Source organism: Fukomys damarensis, unplaced genomic scaffold (assembly GCF_012274545.1).
Source record: "Fukomys damarensis isolate Sample0158 unplaced genomic scaffold, DMR_v1.0_HiC HiC_scaffold_23, whole genome shotgun sequence".
Classification (NCBI taxonomy): Eukaryota; Metazoa; Chordata; class Mammalia; order Rodentia; family Bathyergidae; genus Fukomys; species Fukomys damarensis.
Window position 1 is genome coordinate 32,899,193 of NW_022900935.1, and position 14,181 is coordinate 32,913,373.

Here is a 14,181-nt window from a genome sequence, read left to right on the forward strand (position 1 = left end):
TTTTTTTTTTTTTGGTACCAGGAATTAAATAGAACGTTGTGTTTGCCATGCAGGTGCAGTCTCACTGAGCCACATCCCCGGCCAGGAGCTAAATATAACTGGCTGAGTACTCAGTTTTCCATACACCATACTGCTGAGAGAAGAGTGGTTATAATAGTTGGATAAAGAAAAATATGTAAGTAGTTCTGTTTAATAAATATTTCCTGCTCTGAATTTTAGGGATTTATTTAAAAACAAATCCTTGCTGGGTATGGTAGCATGCCTGTAATCCCAGCAGTTGGGGGCTGAGGCAGGAGGATTGCTGCAAGTTCGAGGGCAGCCTGGGCTACACAGTGAGTTCAAGGACAGGCTGGACTACACAGTGAGACCTTGTCTAAAAAACTGAAAGAAAACAAAAAACCCAAATCCTTGTCTCTGCTCTTGATGAGTTTAGTTTTTAACTTTTAGAGCGCTGGGCATAGTCCCGACTAGAGTACACTGTTGCAAAGCAAGGGCCTAAAAAACTGAGGCTACATGGTTGCCTAGTCATGTGTTTAAGGAGGGTGATATATTACAAAAAAATTCATCATTAGGCAATTATGTCACCATGGCACATGACAGAAAGAATTTCACAAATACAGACAGCTACCACATCACTAGGCAAAATAATTTTATTTAAACCACCACATATGTGATCCAATGCTAACAGAATGTTAAGTGGCACATGACTGTAAAAGATCTAAAGTAATTGAATACTGAAAATACAGGTGGGGATGGTGGGAGGTAGGTAAGGTATTTTTAATTAAACCTTTTCTAATAAATAGCTTATTAAAGCTAAGGTAGCCTTCTGAAAAAGAAAGCCCTGATTTAAAAAATTGAAGTGCAGGTACTGATACCACAGGTTAAGATAGCCAGCCATATTTCATGTGCTTGATAGAATTCAAAGTCTGAAGTTTTACTTTTTTTTTCCTAATCAGACTTCAAACAGCCCAGTCACTCATCCAGGCTGGGGTGGGGGATCTGCCTGAGTTCTTACCCAGTAATCCATTTTCTGTCTCAAACACAAATTTGACTCGCTCCACTTGAATGGGATCTTCAATGACCTGTGAGAAAGGAGGCAAGCTCTGGTAAATGAAGGAAGAAAGCTGTGTTGTAGCTAGTGGTACCTAGGGACTAGGTTAGATTCTACACAATGGAATACAATACTAAGGGTATTCTGTCACTGCCACATACCTCAAACTTAAACTAAGACATATGACTATTAAATATATTTAAAAAGTCCATGTGCCTTAGCACTGGGTTTCTTTACTCAGCTCTACTCAGTTCTCATTCTGTCCTCTGGTCATTCCAGTCATGACAAGTCACAGAGCTCCTTAGGAGCCTGACACAGAGCCAGGGCTGTGGGGACTGCCGGGATGGGTGTGGCGACTCACTCCACTTCTTTAAGTCTCGGTTTCTAATAATACTGTATTTTGCTAATTAAAACTTTTCTTTCTTTTTTTTTGCTTTCCAACTTTCTGAAACTAGAAAACATTTTATACAATTAATTATATCTCAGTTTCATGGCTCTCAAAATATTTTACTAGTACATATACAATTAATAAAGTGTCTAAGATCTGATGAAGTATAAACCCAGCAATTCACCTGTGGGGTTATCCTGGGGTTAAGCACTTAGAGAGGCTGACTGGCTCCTTGCACCTCTGCACTCTACCTACCTGTGCACCAGCTTTCTCACCACAATGCAAGTTCCCAGGAGGCATTTTTATTACTGCTCATCTCTAATTCAGTAATGCATACAGAACAAGACTGGCATGAAAAGGACTCAGAAGTGCATACTGAATAAGTATGAAGCAATAAGAGAACTAATAACTTTTATCTGTAAACGCAAATAACTAGTGAGTACCTATATATGTGAATAAACATTTATGACTTACCAGTATCTCATGAAGCAGCTGGAATGTGTTCTTTAACTCATGGGGTGGAGCAGTTTCTAGTTGGTTCTGAAATATTTTTTTGAAGGCATAAAAATTCCAGTAAGTTTTCAGTGGCAACTACACTGGAGCAGTAATCAATAATGCTGGATCCACACCCTAATTGTACCAGACCTGGCTGACTTTAGGAAACTCAACCTCCCCTCTCTGGTCTTAGTTTTTTCTCAAATGCCACAGGGACTGAAATGGTAGGAACTGAAATAAACTTCTGAGGTCCTCTAAGGAGCTCAACACTCCATGATGCTTTACTATGAAGTTAGAGAGACTTTTAAGTCAATAAAGAGATCCTGATTTAAAAAATACAAACAAACTGTACTTTGCTTTTTAGAATATGCTGTGTAGCTAAGATAATGAAAATAAGAATGCTGAGGTAAATATGCTTTCAACCAAGTATACAAAAAAGTCACATAATGAAAGAAAAATCTGCTAGTATACACTAACTGAAGAAAGGTTAGCAAAATCCACGCTTTTTTGTGCATTTTAATTAACATATATATAAAAATAAATATATGATGAGAAAGGACATTGTGTTGTAACACCATTACTTCCAAGGTAAGCTCTTCACATGTCACACCTTACCAAACCCTCACATGCTGTTCTTGCAGAGGAGGGAAACGCCCAAGGTCATTTAATTAGTGTACAGCACAGAGAAGAACTTACTCTCCACTGTCAGGTACATACACAAAGGCTGAGGGCAAAACATCCTAGTGAGCCATAGTCACTGGCTAGTTGTTTACACGACATGTATCTCCACTATAAATACTGTGCTGGAAAGAAGGCACAGTGAGAAACCAGCATATACAGTGTGCGTCCATAGAAAGCACTTGGAAGAAAACATGGTCATTCCACAATGTTGCTCCTTGGGGCAGAGTGGGGAAGAGGGACAAAGATGACCGGTAGTGGTCAAAACTGACTCTGATCTGCATATGCTTGAAGTTCCCACAAAGAGAATGTATATATAATCCATGTTAAGAATAAAAAGCAATAAAAATGATACTGTGTACTCTGCTGTCCTAGTAACACTGAGGAAGGCGGTAAGAGAGTGCCAGGAGATGGGCCCTAGAGCCAATCACCCAGGTAGAAAGCCCCACTCTGTCATCAACTAATTGTGTGACCCTGAGCAATTTCCCTCCTGTATGTCTCACTTTCTACAACTAGAAAATGGTGACAACAGCAGTATCTACTCAGAGAACTGTGTGAGAATTCAGCGAGTTAAAATATGTAATGCTCTGGAACAGTGTTTGGTGTCTACTAGGAGTGATTACAAGTGATTAATGATCACTTTCCTGACCAGTGCCTCTAATTACAAACTATGCCAGAAGGTGAGCAAACCCTACTTTTCATTCTAAAAACATTATGTAGGAGCAACTGTGAAAATGGAAAAGAATTCTACATAATAACCGTCACCACAGCATTATTATTTAATGTAAAATACTATTCTTACCTAGTTAAAAACTGAACCCTATGCGAATATACATTACTAGGAAGAAAAAGGTTAAGTAGATTACAGTACACAAAAGGATGAAACTGCCGGGTGTGGTGGTGCACGCCTGTAATCCCAGCACTACTGAAGCTGAGACAGGAGGATCACTATGAGTTCGAGACGAGCCTGGGCTACATAGTGAGTTCCAGGTCAGTCTCAACTACATAGTGAGACCCTGTCTCAAAAGACAAAAAAACAAAAAACAAAAACAAAAAGGATGAAACAGATGCAGATAAGTTTTTTTTTTTTGGTACCGGGTATGAACCTTGAGCTTGCAAGGCAGGTGTGGTGCCACTGAGCTAAATCCCTGGCCCTCAGATAACTTTTAACAATAGTACTTATAACATGAAGTGGAAATACACAAAGCTATGAGCTAACAAAATTCTGCTAATATTAAAATCTATGAATATAAAGGATAAAGAATGTACATGGTGATGACTGAATAATGGGATTATGAAGGCTTTCTTAAATTAAAAAGAAAACAAAGCATATACTGTCCTCTTTAACAACTGGAAAAGCAGTGGGTGCCACCCCACCCACTGTCACCGCAGACCGAGGCTGTACCTTAATGAAGTGCAGCATGGTGAAGGAGAAGTGCTCGTTGCAGAAACAGCAGTACACCACCATCTCCGTGAGGGTTAGCAGCGAGCCCGTCAGCTCTCGGAGAGCAAACATGACCTGGTGAGTGGACACCGATGTGTGAGCACCTCCCCTGCCATGGCTAATGTTAGTCTGCTCTGGCTTTAACAGAATTTACTCCAACTCAAGAACATGAACACTGCCTCAAAACAGAGTTTCTAGTTAGAGGACTCTGGAGAGATACAGGCTAAGTCTGTTTGGCCTTATACAATTCATTATTGCAAATGTGTACTTTTTTCCTGGAGTCTCTTTGATCAAATTTCAAAGGCAAATGACCTAAAATAATCACTGGTAGATTAAAAAAATAACGTTAAGCTTAAAACTAAAAAAACATGCAGCACAGCACTGTGGATGTAATTTAAAAAGCCGTATGGTACACAGTTCGCAGGTTCACGCCATGTGTATCAGGCTTTGGAAGGCAGGATTTAGAGGAGGGACGCTTGGGGGAGGGAAGGCGCCCATCCAGGACAGGCCACACACTCCCACTACCCCAGGTTAAGCACACCTGTAGCCAGAGTTGTAGTTTTCCAGAACCAGGGACAAACGAGATCGGGAACTAAGCCCTCTGATATTGAGGTAACTTTGACATGTCAAGTACCCTTACCTCCTTCCCCTCCTGTGGCCTGGAGGGGTAACTGGTCCATGTTTTGGCTGAAGAGAAGACTAGAAAGCTTGTCTTCTACTTTATGTACTGACTGATTGACTGCAGTGCCGAGGATCAAACCTAGGGCCTCCTACATGTTAGGCATGTGCTCTACCACTGAGCTACATACACGCTCTGCCCTAATTATGTCATTTTGACACAGACAAAGGAGAGAATCCTTCTCTAACAGTACTCTTCTTCATCAGAATAACATGTAAAATATGGCAACAAATATTTTTCCTTAAGTAGGAGAAAGTAACAAAAAATGAAGAGCTCAGGCATAATAGGTACACACCTCCAACAAGTAAGGCTTCCCTTCTGACAGGAACAGCAAGGCTTCCACTTCCTCATGGAGGGGCAGCAGGGGGCTTGAGGGAGCAATGCTGATAGGTGGCCGCTGCTTAAATACGCCGGGAGCTTTAGGAGACCAAAGAAACGATGCAAAACAAAATCCATCTCACTTGGTGGTATTCCACAAAACATCCCCACAGGTAATGTGACACACACGATGCTGAATTCTCACAACCTCATCCCTCAGAGTCTGGTGCGGAAGTCAGGCTGTAGCAAAACAAAATGTTTGCCTAGATCCTTCAAAGGGTGCCTCACGTGGAGCTGTGCACCCCTAGTGATTTCCACTCAAGATAATCTTCCAAAGAGGTAAAAATACAAGTAGTAAATGAAAAAATACCCAAAGCTTCTACTAGAGGCACTGGGCAAGACATTTTTGTTTCTCAAGTGTCCTCAAACAATGGTATATTCAACCAATACAGCAGGGGTTACCTCATCTTCTAGAAAAAGGACGCAGAGACTCTAATTTTCTTCCATAAAACCAAGCTCACAAAATTAGTAGTTATGTTATTTTACTTTTTGAGACAAGGTTTTGCTATGTAGTGCAGACCAGCCTCAAACTCACTATGTAGACCAGGTTGGCTTTGAACTCACAGTAATCCTCCTGGCTCAGTCTCCTGCATACTGGGGCTACAGTCGTGTGCCACTAGGCCCGGTCAAGTTTTGTTATTTTAGATGAATGAGTCAGAGTTTAAGAAGCAAACTGTACCTTACAACTAACTATATGAGGGATTCCCCAATATCCCTTTAGAGCCAGCCAGTATGCACCTTTCTGTCAAAATGATGCTTGGAGATTTTTCTCTAGTTTCTGCCTTTGGGTCACCCTCGGCCAGAGGACAACAACTCTATCACAGCCTTTGATCAGAGGCTTGCATTCACACCTGGGCATTGTTATTATCAGCTGCTCGACCTTGGGGAAACCACTAAACCTCTATTTCTTACTTTGCTCTTCTACAGAAAGAAATCATTTCTCTTATAGGTCTGAGGAGGGGATTAAACAAGACTAAAATACTGTATAAAAGAACAGCACACAGAAAACACTGAACACAGCCGCTCTGTTGTGTCCCTGTTGCTATTGTCACAACAAAGCCTAGGAATGTATAAAAACATGTATACACAGACTAGGACACTGGATAGTCACGCAGGGCAATTTGTGTCTTTGTGACCATGTTACTAGTTGGTGACAAAATAAGAGAATGCTACCAGGTCTATCTTACTATAAATTACATCTTAATAATTTATATTTGAAACCCCTTTTTACTAATGTTCTTTAGCATTTTATTTCAATCGTATCACACACCTAGGAAGATACACATTTTTTTTTGGTACTGGTGATAGAACTCAGGACATTGTGCTTGAGGCAGAGCTAAATCCCTGGCCCTGGGAGTTATACTTTTAATATTTTATTTTCATTTCATATTGAGGACCAATATGAACAGGTCAGGGGGCTTGGTCAAGTTCAAATAGCTAGGAAATGCCAACCCATACCTTCTTCACTTTTCTCACTATATATTATATCAATTGTTCAAGTTATTGGGATGAACTCTGAATTAGCCTTTATACTTAAAATGTTAAAAACAATTCCAAGTAAGTGACTGACTCATTTTCTTTTATGACAAATTAGTAAAATAGGGCAAACTTTGTAGGAATTATAACAAAACTCTCAAGTGATCCTCAGATGCCAGATAGGAAAGAAACAAGTGATGTCCATTCAACTGCGCACACCAGCACCCTATGCAGACGCACCCAGTGTCTCCTCCTGTTTGACTTATGAAGATATGGGAAAGCTCACCAACGTTCCTCTGGGAAGAGACATCTGAATGCAAGACCAGTAACGCCACTGTATTGTGCAGATTCCCAAATTCTCGTGCTTGTGCTGAGCTCCAACGGCGTATCTGGCACCAGAGAAGACAGAACACATTAGTGTTGTGCAGATCTCGGATGTGGGTGGAATTTGTTCATTCATAAAATATTGGACAATTATTTAATGCCTGTAGTAGAAGAGGTCAACATAAAAAAAGCCACAGGTTTAAAACCTCAAAGGGTTTCCACTGAAACATATTAACTCAGGTTCTATAACCAACCAATCCATCCATCCATGCGTGTTCATGACAAGCAAGACAACTTGCCTGCACTTCAGCAAAATGGGAAAACCCATGAGGCTGGGGACTGGGTGTGTTCTCCATGACTCTGTATGTAATGGCCTATGTGCAGCTGCAAGGACCCAATGAAACATGAAAAATGAAAATGTTTTCAAAAGCAATGTGTTCCACAAACGCAAAGTAACACTAATTTTATGTATGCCGACTGGCAGTGCATTTAAATCACACACCAGTGTCAATGGAGTCCTGTAAAGAGTTTAAAGTGAAAACAGAAAAAAATCTCAAAACATAACACCCAGAGCCTGTTGTGGTGTCAGTACTTGTTTTGAGCAGTTGAAGACTAAGACAGTAGGGTGATGTGGCAGGAAGCTGAGGAGCCCAGGATGCAAGTCTCTCGTGACAAAGAAAGAAAACCTGCCCGTGCAGAGTCTGGCACACCAGCCAAAGGCTCTGGCCTGGAAATCTGCAGCCCTGGGTCTGAATCCCCCATTCAACCAACACATTAGCTTTAGGACCTTGAACAAACTGTCAAATGTCTCTACGCTTTAGCTCTTGCCTGAGAATGGGGAGGAAATCACTGAACTGCGAGTGTCCAAAGTCCCACCAGTACATGACCAGTGGTAGCTGGTACATAAGAGGCTGTCTATAAGCTGTACTCAGCATTACTGCATGCTAACATTCTATAATACGAAAGAAATACAGTGATATCTCAGGTGTCGAATTCAATTCATTCCAGATTTGTGTTCACACTGAAAAGTTCAAGAACTGAATGTATTTTTCACATAAGAAATAACGAAAAACCAAATAATTGGTTCTGAGGTCCAAAAGTTAGTTATAGATTCATTTTTCCAGGACTTGAACAAATTTTGCAATGATTTCTTTCTTTAACTCTGTCATAGTTCCTCTTGGCTTTGCTGCTAGCGTCACTAACTTTCTTTGGAGATATGGTTACTGTATTTTATGCAAATACAGTGCAAAAAAGTACACAATGACAAATGTTTTCATGCACTAACACCACTGTTGTCAGGGCGAGAGCGGTGCTCAGATGGAAGTGTTGTCCCTTTGTGTCTGTGGTGTGTGACTCAGCTCACACAGTTTTTTTCAAGTCAGATTTTCAGTTTGACCATTAGGCAAAGTTATGAACACTTAATGAACACTTAGCAGACTTTTTAAAAAAACTCTGCTGTTCCAGTAAGTAATGAAGAGTTCAAGTTTGCAGCCATTCAACAACTGAGGTATCACTGTAAAGTAGATGGAGAAACACACCAAAATAAGAATTTCAATCAGGAAAGTCACTTGTGGATATAGCCAGCCTATTATAAAATAAGTTGCCTTTTGTTTGACTAAGAGTATTATATGTGTTTGTAACATCATATAGTTTATAACCACAATTTCTCATGTGAATTCCAACTGCCACCAAAAAATTCACAGCCACCAAGAGGAAGCAAGGGACCCTAAACCTTATTCCTTGACGTGTTTCAAGTCTTCAGCCTCTCCCTTATGACTCACCCTTCCCTTCTGTGGCACTCACACTCCACATGGTGACTGATACTCCAGCCAGTAACTGCCATGGGCTATCACATGTTAGTCTCAAATTCTATTAAGTTTAAAATTAACTGACTTCCAATTTAACTTTAAAGCCCAGATACTACTTGTACTTGGACTCTTATGAAAGTGAGAAGAACCGAAGTGGAATCGTAGGCCACCCTGCTGGGGACAGCTGCGTCCTTACCTGGTTGTTCTGCCGACTGGCCCCGAGGAGGAAGCTGATCATGTGTCTCAGTGCCGAGTGCTGCAGGAGAAGATCTCCGGCTCTAATCCCCTGCTGTCACAAGACATGGAAGATGACAAGTCACATTCTAGCCAAACACTTGTTTTAAAAAGACAGCCACATAAGAACTTTTACAGGTTCTATCGATTTATTTACGAATTATTTTTATTGGTACAATTTAGGTATACAATATAATGACATTCATCCCTGGAAATTTGTACCTTTACATAATCTATCTTGGTTCTTACTTTTTCCCCATTCCCTGTCCTCCCTCCAACCCCTCTACCCCTTTGTTAAAATCTAATATAAATAAATCTGAGTCTCCTGCTGCTTCACAATGGTTACCAAACACACTGCTTTTCTTGTTATTTGTCTGTGGTACTGGAAATTAAAGCCAGAGGCGCTCTACCGCTGAGCTACAACCCTAGCCCTTTTTATTTTTTATTCTGAGACACCAGGTTGGGCTTAAACTTGGGATCCTGCCTCTGCCTCCCAAGTAGCTGGAATTATAGGCATACACCAATAGGTCTGGCTTATCCACGTAAACAAACTTCAACTGCTATCCATGAGTGAATGAATCTGTCTGCATCAGAATTGTTTTTTTTTTGGTACCAGGGATTGAACTCAAGACCTTGTGCTTGTCAGGCACAGTGCCAATGAACTACATCCCCGTGCAGAATTATTTTTTTCTTTTTATTGAGTTTATTGGTACATTTTAGGTATACAGTACAGTTATATTCATTATTGGGATCGTGCACCTTTACATGACAGGTCTTGGTTCAGAATTCTTATAAGTACTCTAACTCATTAATTTAGATTTTCTAAGATAAAACACTCACCAAGCCTTATCACATAAAACATATAATGACCAGTCTAAAATTTTTCCATGTATAAAACTTCTTTAGATAATAAATATGCTATATGAGAAAACGATGTTAGAAAAAAAACTTTTTACCTTTTGCACAAAGGTGTTGAACAGGAAAAAGTACTGAGCACAGTTTTTGCAATTTTCTGGGACATCTTTATCCAGAAGGGCAAGTAGTACTTCCAGTAACTGATGAAGGCTTTTTAACTGCTTAGAAGAAAGAGGAAATTACACAAAGAAAAAGGGTGTAAGATGACTATAACAGGATTACTCTGAAGTAAACCACCATAAAAACAAAAGGAAATTGATACAACCAGTCTCATATTCAGATGGATTTATGCTTTGGAGAACAGAAACAGAATTATTAGTTTTACCATCCAGGGAAAGATTGGTTCTATGGTAATACAGAAAAGCCTACTTGTTTCCTATATTTCCTACAACTGTACTGCCTAAGTCACATTTCTCCAGAGTGAATTCCTCCCTCTCTTAAACAGCTGGGCATTCTGGGAGGAAGAACTTCTGCATCCCTCCCCTCCACTATGCTGCTTCTTCACATGGTCACAGATGCAAAGAATAAAAACACAGACACAGGCAGAGGGGCTGGAAACCAAGCCAATGGAGCAAATGGAGAGCAACAGCCTGACAGGATGACACGGCAATACCAACTCAACTGGGAACTTACTTGGAAGCCCGCTGACGCCTCATGGAAAGCTTTGAAAAACATTTTATTTGTTTAGAAACCATTTTGGTTATGACATTGCTCCTTCTTTCCCTCCCACCCCAAGTGTTTTTTGACAAGGCCTCAGAAATTCACTTGTGAGCTGAATATCAAGACCAGGCTTCCTACTCTCATTAATTCATTCCTCCAAAGACTTCTGAAATGCTCCCATCCATCCTGTCATACCCATTATAAATACAGTAAAATTTAGCATTTATACAGCCCTTCATTTTTCAGTAAGTGAAGTATAAAATGGGTGGCAAGAGGCATTTTCATTATGGAGAAAAATCAACACGAATTACATGAACTGGGATGAAATGGGTATGAAACAGAATTTCCTTAGGCAATGGCTCCCCTCCCTTCCTACCACCTGCTGACCGCCCTTAGAGGGTGGTGGGCTGCAATGCCTGACCCCACCTACAGGGAGACTGAACTAGCTCTACCTTTTTCCTTTGTTTGGGTTGATTCAGGGGAGGAAGGAGGAGAGAGAGATGGTCTTTATGTTAAAGATTCTTGATGCAGCTTAGCGAACTCCGCAGGAGAATCTTAGAGCAATGGTATTCAAACTGTGCTAAACAGTTCCCAAAGGCTTAAGAATATTCTGTGTCCAGGTAAGGCTTGAAAAATGGCTCTGCCATTAAGCTAATGGAAAACCACTGCCTTATAGTAAATCTTAACTGTTTGCTTCCTGGAGCAGAGAGAAGTCTTTCCTAGCTCCTGCTCATTCTAGACTGAATAAAGCTTCCGAGCTTGTCTAGTCTAACAGTGTACCGAGTCCTGCAATGCCGCAGGTATAAATACTTGGCACCAAGCACTGAATCTGTATCAGCACCCTCCTCAAAGGATTTGCTCAAGGTTGTACAGCAAAGCTAACACCTAATATTGAAGCAGCAATTCATAGATTTGTATTTAGTTGAATGAGACACTTCCTCCAGCCAATTTGTTCTGAAAACATTTTTCAAAGTTTTCCATATAGTGTCAGCTGTTTGAAACAGCAAAGTTGGGACTAATTCTGTGTTTGCTAGGACTTAATAACAGATGACTAATCAGATTTATGGTATATGCCACTCATTTCCTTAAGACTTAAAATCTCTGGGGACCAAAGATGGGAATAAACACCAATTTATTTTAACTTTTGTATATGTGGAATTGTGAACCAGAGAATATACTGCAAAAAACAGGGTTAGAAAGAAGAAAAAAATTTCAGAGGAACAGAAACAAAGCTTAAGGAATAACAGAGACCCAGGAAGTTACTGCTCTGGCCAGTTCCTTAGACAAACAGTACTATTTGATCTGGCTGTCAACCGCAGGTTTAGGTATGGAAAACAGTGAATGAGGAAAAAGAATGCCACAGCGGTGCAGAAGATACCGACCAGAGGGTCTAGACTCAAGCCGGTCTCAGTTCTGAGACCCAGCACTAGCTCTTGACAGGGGATTTTGAACAGGGTGCTCTGGAGAGAAAACCCTGAAGCAGCCCAGACCTGACCCCCTCCCTCGCCTGCCCTGGTTTCTGAACTGGAAGAGGGGTCAGAATACCCTTTTCTCTGATGTACTTCATTTACAGGAGGTGCAATGTATGTGGCAGGACACCTGAATGCTAACATTAGGCTGTCTTTCACATTATGTGCAATTGTGAACATCTAGTGAGAGCAGAATGTGTAGACACAATTTTAAAAGCGAGACTGACCTTATCTTGATAAAACAAGGCACTGTCTAAGGTTTTCTCCAGAATGGTGGCCACAGCAACTCGTACTTCTCTCACGCTGCACTCCAATAAGAAAATCCTACGATAAAGGGGAAATAGGACGTGAAAAACAACAGCAGCCCGTAACCCCAACCTGCCAGCCAAGCAGCACTGCAGTGCAGAGGTGTGAGCTCACATCTCTTGAGCGCTTTGGTGCTCACCCACAGGCAGGTGGGAATCCCGAGGGCCTCTATCTCTGGTCAGCCTTGCTGGTGCTGCCTGTGCCAGACAGACGAGGGTCTACCCGGCAATGGGAAGACATTTCAAAGAACACAAGTACTCCTGAAACACTCTCCTGTGGCTCATTTGGGTACAGTTCCTATCACAGCACTGCACACTGAGAGAACGCAGACAGGTCCAGACTGCAGCGAGTCCCATCTCCTTGCCCCAAAAATGGGAGGATAAAGAAAGGGGTGGTGGGCAAAGGAGTTCCGATGAGTGGAAACACAGGCCAGTGTGGACCTCACTGGATCTGGATCTGTACAAACCTGATGGCAAAATGATACTCTCTCAGAGGTCTGGGGAAATCCGAATGTGGAGAGTATAAGATAATATAAAGGCATTAGTAATTCTGCCCGATGTGATGATAAATTGTTTATGTATTTTTACAACTTTACCTAACAGAACACATGCCGAAACATTTATGAATCTTATGTATACTGAAATTTAATTTAAAATAGAGCAGGAAAATGCATTACGTTAGTGTTCATATGTGTGAGAATTGGGCAAGACCAGAAAAACGTTGACAACTTCAGCTGGTAGGTATATGGGTACACAAGAATTCATTATTCTGTGTAGTTTTTTATACATTTAAAAGTTTCCAGGGCCTGGGATTTAGCTCAGTGGTGCTACACCTGCCTTGCAGGCACAAGGTCCTGAGTTTAATCCCTGGTATAGAAAAAAAAAAAAAAAAAAAAAGGGCTGGTGCATGCCTGTAATCCTAGCTACTTGGAAGGCTGAGGCAGGAGGATCCCATTGATGGCCAGCCTGAGGAACTGAGAACTTGTATCAAAATGGAAAGGAGCTGGGCTGTAGCTCAGCACTAGAGTGTGAGGTCCTGGTTTCAAAACCTAGTGGTGGGGAATGCATATGTGAACTACCCTTCACAATAGTAGTTTTATTTTCTTTAGATCAATTTGTAAGAAATATTTATAACTACATTTAAAAACTGCTTAAAAGCAGTAGTATACTGAGGTGCTGATGTAACAGACACCACCAGCCTGCTCTTCTTCTTGGTGATACTGGGGAAGAAATCCAGGGGCATTCTAAAACTGAGCTGTACCTCTAGCCCTTTTACTTTCTGAGGCAGGGTCTTGTGCCCTTCCTCCCTCATTCTTCCTCAGAACTGGGGTAATGGGGAGGAGCCCCTGCACCAAGCATCCTGCTAATGTCTACAGTTACTAATATCAGTACAGGTCGAGCACCCTTAAAACAAAATGCTATAGAATCTGAAATTTTTTAGTGCCAATATGATGCCATAGTGAAAAATTCCACACCATGGAACTATTTATTTCAGGCACAAAATGATTAACAATATTGCATAAAATTACTTTTGGGCTATGTGTATACAAATATTCCAAAATCTAAAATAATCTGAAAAATTTCTGGTTGCACAATCTAAAAAACTTCTGGAAGGGCTACTCAACATCTCATAGAGCAGAAGGCACTTACTACACAGAAGGGAGAGAACAAAGCTCCAGATAGAAGGAGTAACAGGTGCAAGAGGCTTTAGGCAGCAGAAAAAGCTCAGCATGTTCTGTGAACCAATAAGCCAAGAAGGCCAAATCTTGATAAGCTAGGAAGTAACATAAGGTAAGCCTGGAAGAACAAAGACTAGACCTAGTAAAGTCTTCTGGATTACAGTGAAAATTTTAGACTTTATCACAGTGCAGTGGGAA

General features: G+C 41.0%; 1 protein-coding gene across 1 annotated transcript in view; it reads right to left on the minus strand.

Annotated features, from left to right (window-relative positions):
• The window catches only part of Usp24 (ubiquitin specific peptidase 24), a 145,345-nt gene that overhangs the window by 18,756 nt on the left and 112,408 nt on the right, over nt 1–14,181 (minus strand). Inside the window, exons 56-63 of the mRNA XM_010610426.1 lie at nt 12,227–12,323; nt 9,912–10,028; nt 8,918–9,010; nt 6,876–6,978; nt 5,031–5,152; nt 4,018–4,131; nt 1,914–1,979; nt 1,016–1,082 (exon numbers count right to left, since the gene is read on the minus strand). Coding sequence (XP_010608728.1) covers nt 1,016–1,082; nt 1,914–1,979; nt 4,018–4,131; nt 5,031–5,152; nt 6,876–6,978; nt 8,918–9,010; nt 9,912–10,028; nt 12,227–12,323 — 779 coding nt within the window. The remainder of the gene's footprint in view (nt 1–1,015; nt 1,083–1,913; nt 1,980–4,017; nt 4,132–5,030; nt 5,153–6,875; nt 6,979–8,917; nt 9,011–9,911; nt 10,029–12,226; nt 12,324–14,181) is intronic.